General features: G+C 40.4%; 1 protein-coding gene across 1 annotated transcript in view; it reads left to right on the top strand.

The window, feature by feature from the left end:
- Nucleotides 1–21,494, top strand: part of mkrn4 (makorin, ring finger protein, 4) — a 35,454-nt gene extending 13,960 nt beyond the window's left edge. The window contains exons 2-8 of the mRNA XM_043716898.2: nucleotides 5,298–5,426; nucleotides 7,070–7,500; nucleotides 10,421–10,533; nucleotides 11,145–11,338; nucleotides 15,958–16,065; nucleotides 17,611–17,740; nucleotides 20,650–21,494. Coding sequence (XP_043572833.1) covers nucleotides 5,298–5,426; nucleotides 7,070–7,500; nucleotides 10,421–10,533; nucleotides 11,145–11,338; nucleotides 15,958–16,065; nucleotides 17,611–17,740; nucleotides 20,650–20,847 — 1,303 coding nt within the window. The 3' untranslated portion in view covers nucleotides 20,848–21,494. The remainder of the gene's footprint in view (nucleotides 1–5,297; nucleotides 5,427–7,069; nucleotides 7,501–10,420; nucleotides 10,534–11,144; nucleotides 11,339–15,957; nucleotides 16,066–17,610; nucleotides 17,741–20,649) is intronic.
- The last annotated feature ends 4,219 nt before the right edge of the window (nucleotides 21,495–25,713 follow it).

The following is a 25,713-nucleotide window of genomic DNA, read 5'->3' as shown; positions in this document are numbered from 1 at the left end:
CTTGACTGCATGAAAGCTGGGTTAACTACTGCCTCAGTATTAACCATACCTGATTATGCAAAGCCATTCAAGGTGGCTATCGATGCGGTGTCAGTGCTGTGCTCTTACAGGAAGACCTATGAAAAGATAGAAAGATATATCTGGTATTATGTCAAATATAGAAATATTCGACAGTTGAGAAGGAGACTTGAAACTTGGTGTCGGCACTTCAACATTTATTATTAGTAATATGTCTGAGACATTTGTATGTACTGATCAAAACCCATTGAAGTTTGAGAAATTTAAGGACAAAAATTCCATACTGATTAGATGGAGCTTGTTATCACAGCCATTCAGTTTGAAAATTGTGGCAGGATAAGAAAATGCGACTGCCGATGCATTGTCAAGCCTTGGATGAGAAACTGAGGTTTTTGGTGGCATGAGTAAATGGATCAAAATAGAATGTATTGGTGCACAGTCATAGTTAGAACATTAGAACATTACAGCGCAGTACAGACCCTTCGTCCCTCGAAGTTGAAGAGTGCGGTGTTGGAAATGCACAGCTTGTCAGGCAGCATCCGAGGAGCTGGAGAATTGATGTTTTGGGTGGAAGCCCTTCATCAGGAATGTGACTTGTGGGCCATGGGGGCTGAGATGAAAGAAGGTTGGCTGGGTGAAGGTAGCTGGAAATGTGATAGATGATAGGTGGAAAGGAAGATGGACAGGTAGGACCGTTCATGAGGGAGGTGCTGATTTGGGAGGCTGGCACTGGAATGAGATGGGGAGAGGGGAAATGGGCAAATTTGGTGAAATTCACATTGTTCCTGTGTGGTTGGAGGGTCTCAAGGTTGAAAATGAGGCGTTCTTGCTCCAGACGTCAGGTGGTGGTTAGGGTTTAGCTACGGAGGAAGCCCAGGACCTGTGTGTCTTTGGAGGAGTGGGAGGGGGAGTTAGTTCAGCGACAGGGCGGTGGGGGTTGGTTGGTGTGGGCATCCCAGCGATGTTCTCTGAAACGATCTGCAAGTTGGCGTCCAATTTCCCTAATGTAGAGGACACTACAGAGGGTACAACAGATGCAGTAGATGAGGGGTACTGGTAAAGTTCTATTGGATATGGAATGGGGCCTGGTGGGGGGTGTGGATGCAGGCTTTGCACTTCTTGCGATGGGATGGGTTGGAGGGGGTGTGGACCTGACAAGGGAGTCTGGGAGGGAATGGTCTTTTTGAAATGCAGATAGAGGTGGGGAGGGAAATCTCTCTTGTCGGGTCTGTTTGTAGGTGGCAGAAATGGTGGAGTATGATGCAGTGTATCCGGAGGTTGGTGGGTGTAAGGTGAGGATCTGGGGGTTCTGTTCTTGTTACAGTTAGAGGGGTTTGGTTCATGAGCGGAACTGTGGGAAGTGGAGACTTGCTGGAGGGCATCGTTGACTATGTGGGAGGGGAAATTGCTGTCTTTGAAGAAGGAGGCCATCTGGGATGTTCTATGGTGGAATTGGTCCTCCTGAGAGCAGTTGAGGCGGAGGAATTGGGAATAAGGGATTAAGTTTTTTTTACAGGAGGAAAGGTGGGAGGAAGTGTAATCTAGGTAGCCTTGGGAGTCTGGTTTGAGTAGATGTCTCCAACCACATGGGATCAATATGATTTCATGAGTTCCCCATTTCCTCTCCTCTCCCCTCCCCTCCCCACCCCACCCCACCTCACCTATCCCAGTCCCAATTTCCCAACTCTGCACTGCCCTCTTGAACGGTCCTACCTATCCATTTTCCTTTCCACCTGTCTGCTCCACCCTTCTCTCCAACTTATCACTTTCACCCCCACCTTCATATATCTATTGCATACCCCAGCTACCTTCCCAACCCAACTCCCATTTATCTCTCAGCCCCCATGGCCCTCAAGTCTCACTCCTAATGAAGGGCTTATGCCTGAAACGTTGACTGTCCTCTGATGCTGCCTGATTGGCTGTGCTTTTCCAGCACCACATGTTTCAACTCTGATCTCCAGCACCTGTAGTCCTCACTTTCTCAGTACATGGTTATAGTCGGTGTGATCTATATGTATTGTAGTGTCCTAACAGTGTAAGATTGAGGTTTTAAAATGAAGCCATCTGTGGATACCTCTGGTTCATTTTATTTGTAAAGAAGACAGGTGATCCTTTAAGAAGGTTATTTTGTCCTTGTTTTTTTTTTGTTTTTGAAGAGGGTTTGTAAAAGGCAGAGATTCCGATTTAAGTGGGATTAGGGACTTTTGTTAATGGCTAACAGATATTGCCTAAGGCAACAATCAAAAGGCTTTTAGGTGTTTTTTAAAACACTTGTACCATAAAAGGGGAGTGGCCGGTTCTCCCAGTTCAGGGTTTTCTCCTGGTTTGGTTTTGGTTTGAGCAATCAGTCTGATTAAAGCTGCTGGGTCACAAAGGTTCCCTGATTAAACAGATGTTTCTGGCTCGCTTGCCAGCTCCATCTCTCCACGCTACATCTGCCGAAAACAACTGGAAACGTTGCTCGTGCTCTCGCATGCTCTCTTGCTCGCTGGCTGGCTGCCCTACATCTGCTATAGCAACTAAATTTTTTTTTCTCTCGCTCTTGCTCTCTCTTCCCTACATCTGCCTAAAACAACTACAAATGTTAGGCCCTGGGCTACCACCTTAATGTTTTAAGCGGGTCTGGCCTGGTCCATAACATGCCCACAAATTCATGAATATCATCAGCAGCAGTTCTGTCTGGTCAATGTTCAGAACAGTGTTCTATTATAATTGGATGTTGAAGGGAAATGGTCTAGTTACAGTGAAACAATTTGTAGCCTCCAGAGAGATTGTGGCTGGAACTACTGAGATCAGGAGTGTTTCCAAATGAACTCTGCAGGCAGAAGTTAAGCTAGTCAATCTGACAAATTGCTAGTTTTTGGTTTGCAGAATTAACATAACCGTCTACAGTGGAGGAACCTGCCAGAGAATAGTTGTCCTCTGATTTAGCTTGTTTAATTTTAATTAGAACGGCAATAAGGAGAAAATTCTTCAGGCAGAGAGAGGTGAATCTATGGAATTCACTGCCACAGAAGGCTGTGGAGGTCACGTCTTTGTTTAAGACTGAGTTAGGTTCTTGACTGTCCAAGGGATTCAAGGGTTAGAGGGAGAATGGGGATGCGAAACTTATCAGCCATGATTGAATGGCAGATCAGTCTCGATGGGCTGAATGGCCTAACTACTGCTCCTACGTCTGTTGGTCTTTATCTGGGATGCTTATGAGCATAGATATTATAAAGACTCCAGGATTTTCTCTGCTCAAGAGTATATATTTACCTATTTGTGGTGTATCTAGAGTAGGGCTCATTTCAGTTGTAATGGAAAATCTTGGGCTAGTTATTCTGTTTACAATTAACAGAAATTAACAAGCAGTACACTAAATGGATAAGAATAAGAATATGTGGAAATTTTAATCTGTTCACATTTTTCAAAATAAAATTTTACCTTAAAACGCTGAGCATGCAGGATATCTTCTCCCATTAGAGAAAATATCTTTTGGGAAGTATCAAGGGTTTATAGAATTAATATAATGAACTTTATTCAGCAAATAATTAGGAAATATTGGGTAATAGGTCAATAAGTAGGTGATAGGATAGTGAAGGTGGTGTTTGGTATGCTTGTCTTTATTGGTCAGTGCACGGAGTATAGCAGTTGGGAGATCATGTAGCTGTACAGGATATTGGTTAGGCAACTCTCTGAATACTCAGTGTAGTTCTGGTGTCCCTTCTATAGGAAGGATATTGTGAAACCTGACTGGGTTCAAAAAGATCTCCCAAAGATGTTGCCAGGGTTGGAGGGTTTGAGCTATATGGAGAGGTTCAGCAGGCTGGGGCTATTTTCCGTGGAGTGTCAGAGGCTGAGGGTGTCCTTCTAGAGATGTATAAAGTCATGAGGAGCATGGACTAGTAAATCTTTTCCCCAGGGTGGCGGTGTCCAAACCTAGAGGGCATAGGTTTAAGGGGAGAAGAGAATAATTAAAAGTGATCTAAAGGGGCAATTTTTTCACGGACAGGGTGGTGCGTGTATGGAATGAGCTCCCAAAGGAGGTGGTGGAGGCTGGTATAATTGCAACATTTAAAAGGAATCCGGATGGGTACATGAATAGGAAGAGTTTAGAAGGATATGAGCCAATTGGGACTAGATTAATTTAGGATATCTGGCATGTACAAGTTGGACTGACAGGTCTATTTCCATTCTGTACATCTGAATGTATAACTGGTGCAGGTATGTTAGTTAGGCACAAAGGGCTGTTTGGCCTCCTTTTGCACTGTCTTAATTGAGTTTCTTTTTATGGATTAAGGTTTTTATCTAATTAATTTTTGATGTTTTGTACTCGTGCAGGTATTCCTTTTAATCTCTCCCTGGTTTTCTTAAACCTTTAACAAATCAGTGAAGATATTTTATTTGTCTGAATGTTATCCTGCTTTCCAGTGGTATTCATGTGGTAAGGTCCTTTTGTCATCTCTTATCAGTTGTATGGTTCCAGTACTTCTCCTGTAATTAACATTTTTATTTTGACACTTGTGATGCATGTCTCTTTCCTTGCCTTCCTTTCAGTGTTTTGTAAACTGTCTACGTCTTTTGTTGTCTGTGCATGTGTTTTCTCTGCTTGACTTTTTTTAATGCTTATTTCCTATGCAGTTATATTTTCAATTTGTTTGTGATTGTGATCTTTATAAAGAGACTTTTAAAAAGCAACTGAAGATAGTTGCTTGAAGTTATTACTTACTGAAATGGGGTTACAGGAACCAGTGGGTACATGGGAGCCACTGATTTTTTTTAATAAGGATTCTGATTTCCTGGAGACAGCAATGGGTGGCAACTATAAATAGGTAATATCATTTTCTCTAGTTTGTGCACGAAAAATAATTGTACATAGGCATGTTGCTCTTTAGTTATTTCCGACATGAATAGGAAAGGTTGAGAGGGATATGAGCCAAGTGCTGGCAAATGGGAGTAAAATTTTTTCAGTTGTGAAATCTTTACAAGCTAGTAATAGGAAGTTGAAATCTTAACTGTGTAATTTATACAGCCTTTAACTATTTATTTCTCGTAGTAGGAATACTTGGCTTATAGAAAATTGGAATGTGCTGTGTGAGGTCTCAAAGATCCTCCAAAGAAAATCCACAGCAAATGAAAGCCATCCTTTTCAATCTTGAGTCCATATAAATCCTCTGATTGTCCTCTCTGTTTTTCTGACCCATCTTGTTGGGTTATTGGCTAGTAATGAAGATTAACTTGAGAATCTTGACATGCATTTCAACATTTTCACATTATTTCATATTGATGTTTTCCAGAAACTTTGTCTGTGGCGTTTGCAAATGGGGACATAGCTGCTATTATTCACATGACCTTTCTATGCTGAAGTCGTCCCAGATCTGCAAACACTATTTGAATGGATTTTGCTTCTATGGAAACAATTGCAGGTTTGTTTGGTCACTTGTAGAAATTCATAATGTTTGTTTTGGGCCTATTTTTTGTTAAAGTTTGCATATGTAAAATTTTATTACATAAGCATACTTTTGTGCTTCACATGTTGAATATTTATTTTGCATTAGTGACTGTATTGTAAATTTAATATGCATTCTGTGCCAGCAGGAAAAGTGATTTGAAGGTGGACAGTTCCAGTACAGACTGAAACATTTTAGGTTGAGCTAGTACGTATCTACCTTAATGCAGAAACATTTTACATATCTGACTAATATTGTATCCTACCATTTTGAACTACTTTCACCAATTATCTTTTTTTCCCCATCATAAGGTCAGAATAGGGGATGTTCACAAACACTGTTCATGATGCTAGATACTGAAGCTGTCAGTGTCTAAATGCGGCAGTAGTATCCAGGTTTGTGCTGACAGGTGTCACAATGACATCCATGCGATAGAAGTACCACGCAATGACTGTCTGTCTTTAAAAGAGAATCTAACCATTACCCCTTGACATCCAGTGGTTAACCATTACTGAATCCCCCACAATCAAAGTCCTGTAAGGTTACTGTTGACCAGAAACTAAGCTGAACCTATCATGTTAATACTGTGGCTACAAGAGCAGATTGGAGGGTAGGAATTCCATGGTGTGTAATTCTCCTCCCGACTTCTGTGTCAGTCATCTAAAGGCGTAAATCAGGAATGTGATGGAATACTTCCCACTTACCTGGATGGGTGCTGTTCCAACAACACTCCAGAAGCTTGATAGTACGCTGTATAAAATAGCCTGTTAGATTGACGGTGTTCCATTTCCTTTTCCACCAGATCACAATAATGGCATTGTGTACTAAGGCTCCTTGGACAGCACCTTCTAAACTAAACCTCTGCCACCTAGTAGGACAAGGGCAGCAGATGCAGTGGACACCCTTGCAGGTTTCCCTCTAAGCCACTCACCATTCTGACTTGGAACCGTAGCACTTTTCTTTCCCACTGTTGATCAAAATCCAAGAACTCCTCCCTGACGACTTTGTTGGGTGTAATTATAGTAATTCCAGAGGATAGCTCACTATCTTGAGAGCAACTAGGGATGGATAATAAATTCTGGCACAGTCAGTGAAACCCTCATCCCACAGATGAAATTCTTAAACTTATTTTCCAGAACTGTACTGACTGTACAATAGGGATATCCCTATTGTCTTTGAACACTACCACAGTGTTGTAATTCAAACTTAAAATGGGTATACCGACGTCTTCTGAATGAAGTTGAAATTCCATAAACTCTCAACCATATCAAATGTGTTCAATGATAGCTACCCGATTCAATGTGTATGACTTGCTTAGCTTTCAGGTAGCTTCTCATTGGAGGAAGTAAGTGTTCTGAAGCTGGATTTGATTGAATGTTTAGGGCAATGTGCTGGTAATTTTATTCTGGCCTACATTTTTGATGGCCTTTTTTTTAAAAAAAAAGTTCAATTGTTACTGTTATTCTTGGAATGTGCTGCGGGGGCTCTATATAATTGTAGTTTGGTTAAACTGATTTATATGTGTCATTACTGAGTGGTATGGGGCGTGAAACCCAATGGCAGTTTTGTATGCAGTTGTATTAAAGGGAATTAATGTACAATAATGTATCTGTTATTAGATACCTGCACATCCGACCTGCTGCAGGATGGTTATCCGGAAACAGACGTGGTTCTGAACCTGCTCTTCAGCCGAGGGTTGGAGAATCATCCCAGAGATACCATGGTATGGAATCTAGTGATCCTGCTGGCAGAAACTGCTCTAGAAATAGACGTAGCTCTGCTCCTGCTATTCACAGAACTCCAGGAAGATTGTTCCAACATTCCCATACTGCTGAACCTCCCAACCACTCAACTACACCAAAAAGTACTTGGAGTCGACGTGGCTCTGAACCTGCTGTCTCCAATTTCACTAACTTGGGTAGGGATACTAGATGCTCTGGCACACGCTTGGACGAGGATGTCGATGAAGTGAAGGAGAACGAAACACCTGAAGGCTTAGACAGATGGGCATTTGCTGCAGAATTTATACCTCAACAATTTAAAAAGCATGGTAGGTAGAAATGGCTGTCCATAAAAGTGAGTGGTATGAATTACAACTTGCATTTTCTTGTGGTAAGAGTTTGTGATGGAAATTCAATATAGCAAGTAGTTAATGGTGCTCACACTTTATAATCTTTTATGGGGAGCAGGTGGATGAGTGATTTTTGTTTCTTTAGGTCTTTTTTTTTTTCAAATTGTCTCCATTGTTTTTATTTTGCTGTTCTTTTGAATGTAGTCAAAGTAGAGATCTTTGTGTATTGGTTAATATTTCTACTTCTGAACCAGAAGTTCTAGATTAAAGTTCCATGCAGGATGACTTGGCATTCACAATGTAGCAAAACCATGTTGAGTATCAACCTGTAAATTCTCGCAGCACCTGTCAATGCCAAGCAGTAAGAGTGGGAGACATTCCTGGTCAGTCTTGTAAAGGCAAGGAACATTGGAACAAAGTCAGCTGGCAGGAACTAAGTTTAGAAAGTTATGTTTCTTTCACAGAATAGGTCCCAATAAATTATAAACAAACCAAACGCTTAACTTAAAGTGAAACATTTGACTTTTAAACATTTTTTTTCATTTCAAAGGTGATTTTTAAAAAGAAGCTATAATCCTACATGGCCTTCAGAAAGTCTTAAATCGTATAACAGAGGTTTTTTGACCCATTGAGTCTACACCAATGAAAACTACTCTAAATCCGTTTTGCAGTAATGGTCATCCAAGTTACTTTTTTAAAGTTTTAAAAGAATGTTGTGCAAGATTGTGGGTAAAAGTTGGCGTTATGTTTGTTTTTAAACCACATGCCATAAGTTGGAAGAATAGTTAGCTAATGGAACAGTTGTTCTTCAGTGCTGTCATTCCAGACCTGTGTACTGTAAAACTTCCTTTGAGAGAACTTTCAATTGAATGTCTTTGCTAAGTCACAAAATATGTTTACAATTCCAAACTTTGTTCAAATTGAAGAATGAGACATTTTTTTTATATAAGTGTTCCCTCTTCCCCCACACTAAGAATTCTGCCTTTTAACCCTGTTTAGGGTGTAAGTATGCTCGCTGAGCTGTAGGTTTGATATCCAGATGTTTCATTGCCTGGCTAGGTAACGTCATCAGTGGCGACTTCCAAGTGAAGCAAAGCTGTTGTCTCCTGCTTTCTATTTATATGTTTGTCCTGGATGGGGTTCCTGGGATTTATGGTGATGTCATTTTCTGAGGGGTTGATAGATGGTATCTAGATCTATGTGTTTGTTTATGGCGTTGTGGTTGGAGTGCCTGTATCAAACAAAAACTAACAAACTTAAAAGACCCAGTACATCCCATGGACAAAACCAACGTCGTCTACAAAATTCCATGCAAGGACTGCCAGAAACACTACCTAGGACAAACAGGAAGAAAGTTAGCCACCAGGATACACTAACCCCAGCTAGCCACAAAAAGACACGACCCTCTCTCCCTCGTTGCCCTACACATGGAGGGAAAAAAACCCACCATTTTGACTGGGACAACACATCTATCCTGGGACAGGCTAAGCAAAGACATGCCAGAGAATTCCTAGAGGCCTGGCACTCCAACCACAATGCCATAAACAAACACACAGATCTAGATACCATCTATCAACCCCTCTGAAAATGAACAGGAAATGACATCACCACAAACCCCAGGAACCCCATCCAGGAGAAAGATATAAATTGAAAGCATGAGACAACAGCTTCACTTCACTTGGAGGTCGCCAGTGATGATGTTACCTAGCCAGGTAATTACTTACAGATTTACTTACAGATTACTTAGTGTGGAAACAGGCCCTTCAGCCCAACAAGTCCACATTTATCAAACGTTTTGTTAAAATCCATAAACACCACATCCACTGCTGTACCTTCAATGTGTTTTGTCACATCCTCAAAGAATTTAATAAGGTTTGTGAGGCATGACCTGCCTCTTGCAAAGCCATGCCAACTATTTCTAATCATGCTATGCTTTTCGAAATCCTCATAAATCCTATCTCTCAGAATCCTCTCCAGTACTTTGCCCACCACTGACGTAAGACTGACTGGTCTACTTCAGAGGATTATCCTTATTCCCTTTCTTGAACAAGGGAATAACATTTGCCACCCTCCAATCATCTGGCACTACTCCAGTGGACAGTGAGGATGCAAAGATCATCGCCAAAAGCTTCCTCTAGTAACCCAGGGTATATCCTGTTGGGTCCAGGGGATTTATCTATATCCTTTGTTTTTCAAAATTTTCAGCATGTCCTTTTTCCTAACGTCAACCTGTTCTATCTCTCTCACCCTATCCTCCATTGTTCTTTTGGAAGTGATCAATGGTCAAAAGAAACGTGTATGTTTTCTCTAATATTGTTCAATGTTATGGTTTGTGGAGCTTAAAATCAGCCCAACTACTTGCCTGAGCTACTGTTAGGCAGGATTTATTACCCATCCCTATTTGCCCAGAGAGCACTTGAAGATAAACGACATTGCTGTACTTTGAGTCACATTCTGGTCAAAGCAAGTAGGCATGACGGACCTTCTTCCACTAAGGACATAGGTAGTCCTGAGGGGTTTGTGCAACAATCGACAATGGTAATATGAATGATATTAGGCTAGTGTCTCTTTTGTAAATTGGCTTCATCACTAGCCATGGTCGAATTTGAACTTACGGCACCAGAACAACAGCCTGAGGTTCTGGATTGCTAGTCCAGTGACATTATTGCTATGCTGCCACTACCTGGAGAATTCCATTCTTATGAAAATGCCAGATCTGCTGTATCCTGGCTTTTTAACAGAAAATTAACTTGTCAGCGCAAGTGTTAACTTCTTTCTCGTGTTTCTCTGTGGATAACTGTTTAGTTTCAAAGCTGACAAATATTTTGTTCCTTTTGTTTTTGTCTGTATGTGTATGTATGCAAAACATTAAATGTGTTGAATTGTTTGCATATTATAGGTTGTGCATCAACATCACAGGCAGGTCATCTCCATTGTATGCCTGGTTCTGTCAAGAGTGAATCTCAAACTGCCCTGAAACCAGATTCTTCAACTTCACAATCTGTTCCACAGGTATGTAGTTTCAGCTTTTTTATAAATACATTCACCTCCTTAGGCGAATGTAATCATTTGAAATCTATGTTGAGATGTTTTTCCTTTTTTTAATACTGCCCTGAGAACTAAATATTTGTAACTGACGAAACATTTGTGTCTGGAATTATTCTGATTGCAATATTTGCTATTTTGAGCATCCCACTTCAACAAAGGGACATTTTATAGCATTACAGTACAATGCAATTATAATTCCTTGATCTTAATAAGAATGGTGCATTGTTGGAAGTTCAATAATGTTTATTCTTTTGTTAGTATCCTAAGCTATCTAAGCAGTACTGAACCTTGCTTATGCAGAGATTGAGCTAATAGTGAAGGACAAGGAGACTGGTGATCTCATTGGCTGGAACAGAAATTAAACCCCATAATGTTTCACCTCCAAACTTGTGCCTGAAAAAGAAAGTGCTGAAATACTTGTGCAAACTAGTTTAGTTTAGTTTGTGAGATGACTATGGAGTAGATGCTATTGATAACTTCTAATACCAAAACCATGGTGCATAGGGTTTGGAAAATGAATCCAAATTCAGATGTGAGCCAATACTGATTTTACAAAATGTCTTTTTACATTCTAGAGAAAGTTGACTAAAGATTCAGCCTTTGAAGACAGTAAAGATATAATTTGTGGAATTTGCATGGAAAAAGTCTATGAAAAAGCACCAGCCAGAGACCGTTGCTTTGCAATTCTTCCTGATTGCAACCATGCTTTCTGTGTGAGCTGTATCAAGAAATGGCGAGGGAGCAAGGGGTTTACCAATAATGTAATAAAGTAAGTGAATGTCAAATTAAACAATATCTCTATCTCTATTGCAGTTGTTTTATTGACTGTTAACAGTTAAAGGACTTTATATTTGCGTTTGGCTCTAAACATGGGAGGTGGTTTGCTTTAGTGAAGTGTTTGGAAAGTCTGGCGTAGCTAACTTTTAAGAGTGATAATTTAATCGTATGCCTGCTGGAGTGATGAAGTTTGCAAACTCCAACTTTACTAACAGGGAGAAAACATTTCAAGTCATTTGATTAGCAGAAAACAGCATGAGCAAGTTTTAAAAAAAAAATTTAGTTCAAAAGGAAACCTGACTGAAGTAAGAATAGTCCCCTAGAAAAATGGATTGTTTAGAGTATTTAAGGAATGATGTTAACACAGTGATAAGGTGTAGTGTGTAAAACTTTCAGATGAGGAATGTTTGATTTAAACCGTGACAGGTTAGTAAAGGACTGAGTAATAATGGTCTGTTTGACTGGTCAAGAGAAAAAGGCCTTAAGCTTGCAGAAACTACCTTTGAAGGAAGCAGTTACGTCAAATGTGCAGAATTGATTAAGGAAAATTTCTCTGGATTTTGATTAACTAGGGAGTAGTTGGGATTTTCTGTTGCTGTTTTGAAATCTTTCAGACTGTTATGTAGCTTGTGTTTTGTTCAGTGATTGGTACAACCAAATCTGCATTCCACTGCTGCCAAATAATGAGTTGATGGGGACTAATATACTGGCAGGGAGATTTGCTACTGGGAGGATTTAAACTAGTAATTTACTGGAGGAGTCCAGGGAGATAGGAAAGAGATCAGTACTGAGGCTGGTACAGTTAGGAAAAGGAGCAAATCAAATAGGCAGGCAAGAACAAAACAATAGAATAAGGTCAAACTGTTGAATTAAAGTGCATTTCTTTCAATGCAAGAGACCTATCCGTGAAGTCAGATGAACTCTGCATCATTAGGAACATGGGACTGGGATACAGTAATTACAGAGATATGGCTCAGGGATGGATGGGACTGGCAGCTTAATGTTCCTGTATACAAATGCTATAGGAAGGACTGGGGGGGGAGGAGGCAAGAGAGAAGGAGGAGTGGTGTTTTAACAACACTTTATGGCTGTACTTTGAGAGGATATTCCTGGGAATGTGTCCAGGGAAGTTATTTGGGTAGAACTGACAAATAAGAAAAGGATGATCACCTTATTGGGATTGTACTATAGACTCCTAATAGTGAGTAGGAAATGGAGAAACCCATTTGCAAGGATAACTTTATCTGTAAGAATAATAGGATGATTATGGTAGGGGATTTTAACTTTCCAAACATAGACTGGGACTGCCGTAGTGTTACAGGTTTAGGTGGAGACGAATTTAAGTGTGTGCAGGAACATTTTCAGATTCAGTATGTGAATGTACCTACTAGAGAAGATGCAAAATTTGACCACCACTTGAGAAACAAGGCAGAGCAAGTGACAGGTGGGGGAGTACTTTGTGGCCAGCGACCATAATTCTATTAAAAGGTGATGGAAGAGGATAGACCGGATCTAAAAGTTGGAAGGCATTAGGCAAAACGTTCAAAAGTTAACGGGGGTCGAATATTTGCAGGTAAAGAATCTGCTAGAAAAAGGGAAGCCCTCAAAAATGAGAGTCCAGAGACACTGTTCCTGTTAGGGTGAAAGGTGAGGCTGGTAGATGTAGGGAATGCTGCATGACTAGAGAAATTGAGGGTTTGGCTTTTTAAAAAAAGGATGCATATGTCTGGTATAAACAGCAGAGATTGAGTGAATCCTTAGACTTGAAAGGCAGTAGAGGGTATACTTGAGGAAATCAGGAGGGAAAAAAACGTACATAGTTTTGGCAAATAGGGTTATGGAAAATCCAAAGGGATTTTATAAATATATAAAAGGACAAAGGGGTAACTAGGGAGAGAATAGAGCCCATCAAAGATCATCAAGGCAGCCTGTGTGTGGAACCGCAAGAGATGGAGAGGTTAAAAGAGTATTTTGCATCAATGTTTACTGCGAAGGACATGGAAGATATAGAATGTGGGAAATAGATGGTGACATCTTAAAATCTTCATCTTACAGCAAAGGAAGCACTGGATGTATTAAAATACAAAAGGTGGATAAATCCCCAGGACCTGATCACATGTACCCTAGAATTCTGTGGGAAGCTAGGGAAATGATTGCTAGACCCCTTGCTGAGATATTTGCAACGTCGATAGTCAAAGGTGAGGTGCTGGAAGACTGGAGGTTGGCTAACATGGTGTCACTATTTAAGAAAAGTGGAAAAGAAAAGCTAGAGAACTATGGACTGGTGAACCTGACATTGTTGGGCAAGTTGTTGAAGGGATTCCTGAGGGACCGGATTAACATGTATTTGGATAGGTAGGCATTGATTAGGGATAGTCATCTTGGCTTTGTGCGTGGGAAAACATGTCTCTCAAACTTGATTTGAGTTTTTTTAAAAGGAAGTAACGAAGAGGATTGATGGCAGAGCAATGGATGTGATCTATATGGACTTCAGTAAGGTGCTCGATGAGGTTAGATCTCATGGCATACGAGGAGAACTAGCCATTTGCATGGAGAACTGGATTGAAGGTTGAAGAGGGTGTTGGTAGTGGGTTGCTTTTCAGACTGCAGGCCTGTGACCAGTAATGTGCCACAAGGATCGGTGCTGGATCCGCTGCTTTTTGTCTTCTATTCACATCTAAATCATTTATATAAAAGAGGTAGTTACTAAGTTTTCAGATGACCCCAAAATTGAAGGTGTAATGGATAGCAAAGAAGGTTAACGCCAGAGTAAAACAGGATCTTGATCCAATGGGTGAATGGGCTGATGAGTGGCAGATGGAGTTTAATTTAGATAAGTGGGAGGTGTTGCATTTTGGTAAATCAGGGCAGGACTTAGACACTTTAATGGTGAGGTCCTGGAGTGTTGCTGAACAAGGAAACCTCAGTGTGCAGTTCATGGTTCCTTGAAAGTGGCGTCAAGGTAGATAGTATAATGAAGAAGGCATTCAGTATGCTTTCCCTTTATTAGTCAGAGCATTGAGTATAGGAGTTAAAGGTCATGTTGCGGCTGTACAGACCATTGGTTAGGCTACTTTTGGAATTTTGTATGCAATTCTGGTCTCCCGCCTATAAGAAGAATGGTGTGAACATTTGAAAAGGTTCAGAGAAGATTTACAAGGCTGTTGCTAGGATTGGAGGATTTGAGTTGTAGGGAGAGGCTGGGGTTGTTTTCCCTGGAGTGTTGGAGGCTGAGGGGTGACTTAATGGGATTTATAAAATTTGAGGAACGTGGATAGAGTAAATGGTCTTTTCTCTGGGGTGGGGGAGTCCAGAACTAGAGGGCATAGTTTAGGGCGAGAGTGGAAAGATTTAAAAGGGATCTAACTAGCAATTTTTTCACACAGACAATGATGTATGGAATGAGCTGCCAGAGGAAGTGATGGAGGCTGGTACACTTGAACATTTTAAAAGGCATGAATAGCCTGGTCAACATGGACGAGTTGTACCTCGGGGTCTGTTTCTGTGCTGCAGATCTCTGACATCTTGCATGCTTGTTTCTGTGAAATAAGTAAAACCGGGAGGAAAGATAATCATACCAAGCCAGATTTCAATCTGGGATCCTATCTGACCTCTCCAGTAGCAGCATCAGATGAAATCATCATCAAATACCTAAGTCAGCGACTCTTGCAAATTGACTGAGTTGGTCTCTAATCTCCAGCAGAAATAAGTGGAGTTGCATTGGTCAAGGTAGTTTCAATTAACATAAACATCAAGAGGTTTACTTAGTGAAACTGTGGCTGGATTGGGTCTGGGTGTGTTACTCTTTGGAGTGTCAGTGTGGACTTGTTGGGCCAAATGGCCTGTTTCCACAGTAGGGATTCTTTGAAGTCTGGGTCTAATTTTCAGCTTGTTTCTCTGGTGTTAGGCCTCCAGTCAGCAGAAATGGTTTTATTTCTAGCTGTCCTATCTGTTTCCATCTAACATCCTAAACTTTAATCAAAGTATCCCTTCAATGTTTATTTTCAATTAAATGGAATGCCACTCAACTTTGGTCTCCTTTTGTAATTTAACTACTGGGGCTCAAGTAAACCACCTTTGCATGCCTTCCAAGGCCAACAGTCTTCCAACTGTGGACTCTTTCAGTGATTCATGCTTTATATATGGAACTCCTTGTTCTATGCCACTACTTTGTGTGGATAGTTGAGACCTCGACATAGAGTTGTGTAGGCCATCAGTTGTTATATCCTGGCAAATTATTTTTACTATCTCCTCATAATTTATCAGATTCCTACCCAGGGCAACTGTTTTCTTTTTTTCCATGAACTTTAACTGTCTGGAAAATATAATCTGACAATGGATAACTTTTCAGGAGCAATTTCGAAAACTGTTAATTACTGGAAGTACTTCTGTAGCACAAGGGAAGTAAGCATTTTCATTTAATGAAATCTATTACGGTGAGTATCTCTGGAATGATTTTACTTGTAAATGACAAGAAAAGCAAATCTTCTAATGTGATGAGTTGTGTTGCCATTAATGAAGATCTGCTGTTTGGTGGACTATTGCAGACCGTCTAGTTAAAGAAATCTTTGCAGTGAGGAAAATTTAAACTTCCAATATCTTTATCTACAGAGCATGTCCTGAATGTAGAGTAGTGGCCAGTTACTTCATACCATACAAGTACTGGGTGATTGATGAACAAAAACAAAAACTTATTGAAAAATTCAAAGTTGAAAAGCGGTATGTATGCCTGGAGGTACTATAGAACTTCAAACTGTATTTTTAAACCTATTTTCTAATTCAGTATGTTATGGATTTCATAATCTTCCATTTTTTAGTTTTAAAACTAATCTTTTTGCACTAATTCCACTTGATTCAAGTTCACAATTAATGCTTAAAATACAATGATTATAATTCAAAATTGTTCTGTGTTTATTCTCATAAGGTCTTGCCAGGTGAATGCACTTTGTTTACATATATAACCTTCACTAGCAGTATGTCATGGAAAATCTGTAACAACCTTTTAAACTTTAAATGTAGAAAATGTTGGAAATACTCCAGTTGGGAAGATACTCTCTCACTAGAGAGTGCCAGTTGAATTAGCCTCTTCATTAGAACTGGTAACTGTTATATCTAACAGTATAACTGAAAAGGGAGGGTAGGAACAACAATCGGGTGGAAAACAATAGGTTTTCGTGGTAAATTGGTGTAATGTCAAATGGTGATAACAAAAGCACTGAAAGAAGTGGTAAGAATGTCGGAGTCATTAAGAACTGCTGCCCCCTAGCGAAGAGAAAAGAACCACAAGATGTGGGCAGAGATTGTGATGTAAAGCTACTGAGTATTGATGAGGATAAAGGGCATTCTGTCCTTGGGAAGGGCACGGTTGAGTAGAAGCCTGGTAAACAGGATGAATACACAGATCTGAAGAGTCACTGGACCTGAAACATTAACACTGCTTTCTGTCCACGGATTCTGCCAGACCTTCTGAGCTTTTTAAGCAATTTCAATTTTTTTTGATGAACACACTACTACTCTTGTATGGCAGTTCGCTCTCTCATTACCCAATGACTCCAAAGAACCTCATGACCTGATTTTCTCAAGACTCTTGTTGTAACTAATGTTGTCAACCTAATACTACTTGAAGTTTAGTATCTTGTCTATTAACACATTTCTGTGGCCATTGCATCCTGAGGTGGAACGTGAACCCAGACCTGCTCAATGAAGATTTCACAATCAATACTATTTACAAATTTTATTATTTTTTTTTCACATTTTGTTTTACTTGGCCCATCGGAGTACATGAACCTTTTTTTTACTAAAAGGGTGTTTAGGATAGGTGCTTTAGTTATAAACGTTTTTCAAATCTGAGGCCTAGTATGTGTAATCTCTGGGTTTCTACGTGCAAGTGAGTAATTTAATAACTTTCAGATTTGAGAGTTAAGTTTTTCAGTAGCATAGCCCACATTTTCTTCCCTTCTCTTCCTGTTTTTCTCTATGTAAGCATACCATCACTCTGACTTGGCTGTTTGAAACAAGTGTTAGCCTCAAAATCCAGAAAGTTCCAGGTTCAAACCTCAATTGACAAATTGGTTTTGAAGTCATGATGAAGCAATTAGGGCAACCTAAACTGACATGTAGAGACTTTGTTCATATAGCTTAATGAAGTATGCAATCTGGTGGCACATGATATTTGGAATTGTAACTGGCATTTATGATAAATTCTGGAGATGGCTGTTGGAGTTGAGAACAGTTGATTTATCTTTTATTTTGTCTTTTTCACAGGAAAATACATTGCAAGTTTTTTCTACGAAATAATGGCAGATGTCCTTTTAAATCTGAATGCATTTACTTGCATGAGTTTCCTGAGGGATATCGACCTACCCAGCATCGACAAAGGAGACGAAGGGATAGTGTAAGGATGTGGCATTTATTGTGGCATAAGCAGTGGTCTGTTCTATTTTGTTTCGTGACTGAGCGTAATTACATTCTCTAATCACCACCACCTTGGTTTCCAGGCAAACTAAACTAGATAGGGTAAACCTGCATTAATTTGTCTTTGGCCTTCAAACCCATAATTTGAAATTTTATCTGCAGTAACTTAACACTGGCATAAATTCTATTCATAAACTGTAGTTGCCCTTTTTTTTTTGAGAAACGTCTATTCCGTGTTTATAATGCAGATCAGATTTGATAATGTTCATGATTAACTTAAGTTTTGTGGAAAATTGGCCCTACTGCTGTTAAAAGTAAAAAGACTAGAGGGATTAAATTTGGGCTTCCCATCTACTATCTGTAGCTCAGCATCAGAACTGGTCAGTAAAACAATATTTCCATTTTCTCTATACAATAGGTTTGGAAGGTAATAAATGCCACATTGTTTGACAAACATTTTCTCAGACAAGTGAACACGAGAGAAATAAGAACACACACAGGTTTAGTAGAATAGACTCTTTTTATATATTTTTTAAAAAGCCTTTTAATTCCACTCACTTTTTGCATTGGCCTGCAATGCCTGAAAGCATTTTATTATACCCAATTACAAATCCAAGTGTTAAAATATGCTTGCCTCTTTAAAAACAGATACTGTATAGTGCAAGGAATCCAAAAGTAATCAATTGACGTAAAACCATTGTCATGTTGGATGTGCCTCAGTTGGAATATTTATCCAGTTTGAAGCATCATTTTCCTGCCCAAAAAATAAGAAATCCTTTGACAAAATGCAGAGATGTTACACTAGTATTATACCATGGATGAGGTTGTGGAGAGTTTAGGATAGGAACTGAGGATAATTTACAAGTTCCAAATTAAGTAACTTTAATGGAAATAGAACCTCCTGAAGAAGGAGGTTTGCCTATAACCAAGGAATGCTAAATAATAGGATATTAAGGGACTAATTAAAATTCCCAAAGAAACTTCATAGAAATGCTATAGATCAGTTTCATGCCATGTATATTAAGAGATGGAGAAAGTGAGGTCTGCAGATGCTGGAGATCAGAGCTGAAAATGTGTTGCTGGAAAAGCGCAGCAGGTCAGGCAGCATCCAGGGAACAGGGGAATCGATGTTTCAGGCATAAGCCCTTCTTCAGAATGAGATGGAGTCAGATGACCAAATGCTTGGTCCAAATAAGAGAGGTGATGAGATTAAGGTACTCTAGGCCTAGGCAACTGAAGTTGCAGCTATCAGTGATGGAGTGATTTTTAAACCAGATGTATAAGGTAAAAGAGGGGGAGGGATAAGGCCATGGAATTATTTGAAAACTAAGATGAAATATTATTGGATGGGACTGTTCTCACTTATTTCATTCTTATCAGTTGGATGGTAGTGGCAAGGTTGAGCAGCTTCCTCTGGAAGAGAGCGCTACCACATGTTCCTCTAGCTTCAGTAGTTACTCAGTTGAATTGGATATATACCCTGGGAGAGAAAATGAGGTCTGCAGATGCTGGAGATCAGAGATGGAAATGTGTTGCTGGAGAAGCGCAGCAGGTCAGGCAGCATCTAGGGAACAGGAGAATCGACGTTTCGGGCATTAGCCCTTCTTCAGCCATTGCACATTCCTGAAGAAGGGCTAATGCCCGAAACGTCGATTCTCCTGTTCCCTAGATGCTGCCTGACCTGCTGCGCTTCTCCAGCAACACATTTCCATCTATATACCCTGGGGCCTATGGTGTGGTGACAAAAAGGCTGATACTTCCAAAGCAGACACAAACACTTGCCTGAATGGTTGGTTGTTTCCTATGATGTAAATTTTTGTCCTTTTTTAAGTTGTGATCTTTACACAGGGAAGCAAAAGAGGATCAAGAGGAATATATTTACTTGGACTTTTAATAATTTTTCTGATAATCCCATTTGTGATGTAGGGTATTGCTAAGTAACTGGACAAATTCGATGGTCTTGGCATGTCTAACATTGGATGTAGCATTCAGTCACGATTACTATTTTGTGCAGTATAAACTAGCTAACATGCTGAATTTATGGTATTTGTAATATGCCAATATTCTTCACCTTGACTGGCAGACTTTTCACCTGAGTGGTGGAATGGTTCTTGCCCAGGTAGTGTTCTCAAAACCAAATAGTAACTCAAAGGTACTGTACAGGCTACTTGCTATTTATTGCACCATGCAAATTTTGAAGTTGGCACTGGATGATGGACAAATAAAAGCCATTTTCCTGGTGACCATCACATTTCTTTAGTTGGAAGAAGTACCAAATTTAGCTCAATCTGGCCAAAAGTAATCAAATTGGGACCTGCGCCAGATCCGAACCTTCTAATTGTGTAGTCTCTGACATGGCATATACAAGGTTCTGTGCTGTTTTGAAGTGATTCTATTTTGGAAGGTCTCAAACAATTTTGATAAACTCTATTTGGGGTGACATGGTGGCTCAGTGGTGAGCACTGCTGCCTCTCAGCTCCAGAGATCAGAGTTCAATTCCAGCCTCTGCTGGCTGCGTGAGGAGTATGCACATTCTCCCCGTGTCTGCACGGGTTTCTTCCAGTGTTCCGGTTTCCTCCCACAGTCCAAGGATGCTCAGGTTAGGTGAATTGGTCAAGCTAAGTTGCCCATAGTGTTCTGGGATTTGTAGGGTAATGGGTACTCTTCAGAGGATCGGTGTGGACTTGTTGGGGCCAAAGGGCCTGTTTCCACACTGTAGGAATTGTAATTCTATTTTCTGCACAAGAAAATTGTCAGGATTGCAGTAGCTTGCTGGTGCAATGCGGCAGTAGCATACTGATGGGTTGTTTGACTTGTTACCTATGCCGGTGAAGATAAGCAAAGAAGTTTTAAATTCTTGATTTTAATGTCTTGTTATATATTCCACAGTCTCCATTAGGAATTATGTGGGAAGATGATTGCGACGATGATGACTATGACCATGCCCTTCACCTCCTTGGTGTACTTTCCCTCGATTCATTTTTAGAGGATTTGGCACACTTTCAGTATGAACTCTTTGATTCAGATCTATCTGATTTTCTTCAGGATGATTCTGATTCTGATGACGACGATGACTTTGCCATTTAGTCGGTATGGAGTAGTGTTCATGCAAACAGCAGATGGAATATTGATAGTAATTGTTTATCTTATATTTTGGCAGTGCTGTTGCAGGTAGTAGGCTTAAACCATTTAATTAGGTATTTGTAACTAAAGTCTGTTTATGCTGTTCTACAATGCAAGTTCTGAATTTATCTTGCACTCATCACTGACTTTATTAAATGAGCTACTTTACTTGCTGAAGCCTGTACCTGTAAGCCTTTTTAGATAAAGATGTGCATTTTGCAAAGAAAATGCATGACACATGCAATACACCTAAATGATTTGAACAATTCATTGTGGCAGTTTTGATGTTGGATTTCAGAAATTGTGCTGATTTCCATTATCACTGATTTAACATTCACTTGTTCACTTGAATTGGCTTTTATGAATGTTACTGATATTTGATTACAAGTAAACTGTACTGAAGTGATGCTGAGTTATTAAAGTTGAATAATGTAGGTTCAGTAGAGCTGAAATAGAATGTTTTGCTTCCTTCCCACTAATTAGGGTGAATGCATATTTAACATGGGGATCAGTGATTGTTTGACACTTTGTAACTTGATCAATTACTTAATCAGTGGGATGTTTTTAAAATGTCTGTCCTGTGTCCAAATAAAAATGTTTTGTAAATTGTTGTTAAGGTCTTGCATTTTCTCTTTCAAATCTGCAAGGTGTGTTCTTTGTCAAGTCAGTAAGCATGTGGGATTTGAATAGACAGTGCTAAATAATGAAATTTGTGGATAACGATTGATGACAGTTTCAAATATTACCAACTGTCTGAACTGAGCCAGAATGTTTTGCAACTTGTGGTATTTAGCCCAGAAATTTAGAACATTTTCAAATTTCAAAACTATCATCCAAGTCTGCTTGTTTCCACCTGTGTAACATCATCAGAACTCAGTATATTTCCTTAAACTACCATTAGTACTGTCTTTGTACTGGAACCTCAGCTTTGGAACCCTAAACTCTAGTTCCCTTCCCAAATCTCAGACTCTGCTTTTAAACCCTACATCTAACCTTTTTAACAGTACTATCAAGGCATTTTATCATAGGGATGGGAACTCTTTTGCAAGCATCAGCTGCTGGTGGAAGAACAGTTGATAGTGTGGCAGGGTGAGCTGATAGCCAGAGGAATTTCATTCAGTCTTGTTAGATTTTGGAGAAGTGTTGTGGATCAGTCTGTAAGTTTGCTTGCTGAGCTAGTAGATCTGTTCTCAAGTTTTTGTCGTCATGTGAGATAACATCATGATCCTCCGGTGAAGCACTGGTGTACTGTTCTGCTTGCTATTTTTCTGTCTCTTTGTTGTGGTGGGTGATACTATTTCCGATTCTCTTTGAGAGGTTGGTAAATTGGAATCCAAATCTGTTAATTGAGTTCCAGTTTGAATGCCAGGCTTCTAGGAATTCTTATGCATGTCTTTGTTTAGCCTGTCCCAGGATAGATGTATTGTCCCAGTCTAACTTCCACTAACAAACGAAGATTTGGACTCCATTTATCAACAGCTCAAACGGAACTGGAAATGATATCACCTACCACAACAAACAGACAGAAATAGCAAGCAGGACAGAACACCAATGCTGCTTTGGAGGCTCACGGATGTTACCTAGCAAGGTGACTGAGAACAAACCTGCCAGCCCAATGAGCAAACTTACACCTCATCTTGTGACACTTGAGAAACTTGGCTGAAGCCCACAAAAAGTACAATAAAATCTAAATATCAAATATTGCTGAAAACACTTTTGTTGAAGGATTACAAGTGCCCAGTCTCTTTTTTTTTAAAAACCCTGGAAAGGTAAGGAATCTTAAGTTTGAGCAAGAGATGGCTAGCTGTTTTACAAGTAGTTCACTACTAACTTGCTGCTGTCAAGCCTACTACATTCATGGGTAGTGTGGTATATGAATTTGTGCAGGTGTAATACTAGTTATGTTGGAATACTGTGCAAGGAATTGTTTTGACAACTAATTTAGGACTTTTGGTGCATTTTGTATGTAATGCACTGCTTCCACTAATACACACGGCTCTTTGCAGACAGAACATGTGCATTACCGGCACACGTCTCGACTCAACAAAAATGTGATAGCCATTTGTGGGTTCATAGATTGAAAGAATAAAAATATCTTCAAAGTTTGTGAGAAGATTTGTAGCTCGGGTGCTCGTTGCTGTGGTTCTGTTCGCCGAGCTGGAAGTTTGTGTTGCAAATGTTTCGTCCCCTGTCTAGGTGACATCCTCAGTGCTTGGGAGCCTCCTGTGAAGCGCTTCTGTGGTGTTTCCTCCAGCATTTATAGTGGCCTGTGCCAACCGCTTCTGGTTGTCAGTTTCAGCTGTCCGCTTTAGTGGCCGGTATATTGGGTCCAGGTCTGAGTGCCATGCTTCTAGGAATTCCCTGGCTGTTCTTTGTTTCGCTTGCCCTATAATGGTAGTGTTGTCCCAGTCAAATTCATGTTGCTTGTCGTCTGCGTGTGTGGCTACTAGGGATAGCTGGTCGTGTCGTTTTGTGGCTAGTTGATGTTCGTGGATGCGGAACGTTAGCTGTCTTCCTGTTTGTCCTATATAGTGTTTAGTGCAGTCCTTGCATGGGATTTTGTACACTACGTTAGTTTTGCTCATGCTGGGTATCGGGTCCTTCGTTTTGGTGAGTTGTTGTCTGAAAGTGGCTGTTGGTTTGTGTGCTGTTATAAGTCCTAGTGGTCGCAGTAGTCTGGCTGTCATTTCAGAGACATTCTTGATGTATGGTAGTGTGGCAAGTCCTTTGGGTTGCGGCATGTCCTCGTTCTGTTGTCTCTCCCTTAGGCATCTGTTGATGAAATTGCAAGGATATCCGTTTTTTGCGAATACCTTGTATAGGTGTTCCTCTTCCTCCTTTTTGTAGTTCTGGTGTGCTGCAGTGTGTTGTGGCCCATTTGAAGTGTCTTGATGCAACTTCATTTGTGTGTATTGGGGTGGTTGCTTTCATAGTTCAGGACTTGGTCTGTGTGTGTGGCTTTCCTGTGTACCTTAGTGGTGAATTCTCTGTTTGGTGTTCTCTGTACCCTCACGTCTAGGAATGGGAGTTGGTTGTCCTTTTCTTCCTCTCTCGTGAATCGGATTCCTGTGAGTGTGGAGTTGATGATCCGGTGTGTATTCTCTATTTCTGTGTTTTTAACAATTTACAAAGGTGTCATCAACGTATCTGACCCAGAGTTTGGGTTGAATTTGTGGTAAGACTGTTTGTTCTAACCTTCGCAGAAGCAGTAATGCAATGAGTCCCAAGATCGGTGAGCCTATGGGTGTTCCGTTGATTTGTTCGTATATCTGGTTGTTGAATGTGAAGTGTGTTGTGAGGCACAAGTCTAGTAGTTTAAGTATGCCGTCTTTGTTGATGGGTTCCACATTCTGTTGTCTGTTATGTCTGTTCAGCAGGTTGGCTATTGTTTCTCTGGCTAGGGCTGATCAAGTGTTTCAGTTTCTGCTGTGGGGTGGAGTAGCACAACAACTACTTGCAGATACCAACACCTACCAAAAAAAAGGGAGTTTGACCCCACCCCACAGCTCACCAATAGGTTCCTCTGTGTTGTTTATCCTACAAAAAAATGGACAGATAACCAGGTCGGACCTACAAAGAATGAAACCTAAAAACAACAACACCCCCAGATTCTATGGACTACCTAAAGTGCACAAACCAGACATCCCACTCAGACCCATACTATCACTACCAGGGACACCATCGCACAAACTGGCGAAAGAACTACAGCAAAAACTGAAACACTTGATCAGTGGATCCAGACACTCTCTATACAATCAACACAGGAATTCTTGGACATCATCAGAAATACACACACAGACAAGGAAGAAACCATGGTCTCATTCGACGTAACGGCACTGTTCACGTCTATTGACAAAGCCCTAGCCAGAGAAACAACCAGATATACGAACAAATCAACGTAGTGTACAAAATCCCATGCAAGGACTGCACAAAACACTATATAGGACAAACAGGAAGACAGCTAAAGATCCGCATCCACGAACATCAACTAGCCACGAAATGACACGACCAGCTATCCCTAGTAGCCACACACGCAGACGACAAGCAACATGAATTTGACTGGGATAACACTACCATTACAGGGCAAGCAAAACAAAGAACAGCCAGGGAATTCCTAGAAGCTTGGCACTCATCCACAAACTCCATCAACAAACACATAGACCTGGACCCAATATACCGGCCACTACAGCGGACAGCTGAAACTGACAACCGGAAGCGGCAGGGACAGGCCACTATAAATGCCGGAGGAAACACCACAGAAGCGCTTCACAGGAGGCTCCCCAAGCACTGAGGATGTCACCTAGACAGGGGACGAAACGTTTGCAACAAAAACTTCCAGCTCGGCGAACAGAACCACAACAATAAGAATATCTGCCTAGTTTGCCAAGCATTGTTTGGATTTCAGTGAACAAGTATCTGACAATTAACTAATATCTCCTCAATGATGATGCCTGTATCAGTCAGTAGTTTTCTCATTCAGTTTAAATGTTAAAGTTATTTGTATAGTGGTAGTCTTGCAAGTTGGAACTTCTCATTTTGAACATGCAGGCCCACATCACTGAGCAATGCTCACGTTATGTTCTATCAAATTTTAGTTTTATTGCCAGCTGGGCAAAACTTGTCGGGCCTGACTTAAGGATTGTGCCTGCAGTCATTATCAGGCAGGCCACGTCACCTTTATCTCAGAAGTAGATGACCTCTTAATGAAATTTATATAGCAATGGCAGAGAAGTACATTTTAGGTGCCACGGGAAAGTTAGAATGAATGGCCATCAAAAGGTAACTCATCCTATTTACCTTGCACAGTCATGATTGCATATTTCCAGACAA

This window comes from Chiloscyllium plagiosum, unplaced genomic scaffold (assembly GCF_037043375.1).
Source record: "Chiloscyllium plagiosum isolate Xiang-an unplaced genomic scaffold, Cpla_swu_hap1 HiC_scaffold_26, whole genome shotgun sequence".
Lineage (NCBI taxonomy): Eukaryota > Metazoa > Chordata > Chondrichthyes > Orectolobiformes > Hemiscylliidae > Chiloscyllium > Chiloscyllium plagiosum.
This window is presented reverse-complemented; position numbering and strand designations above follow the sequence as displayed.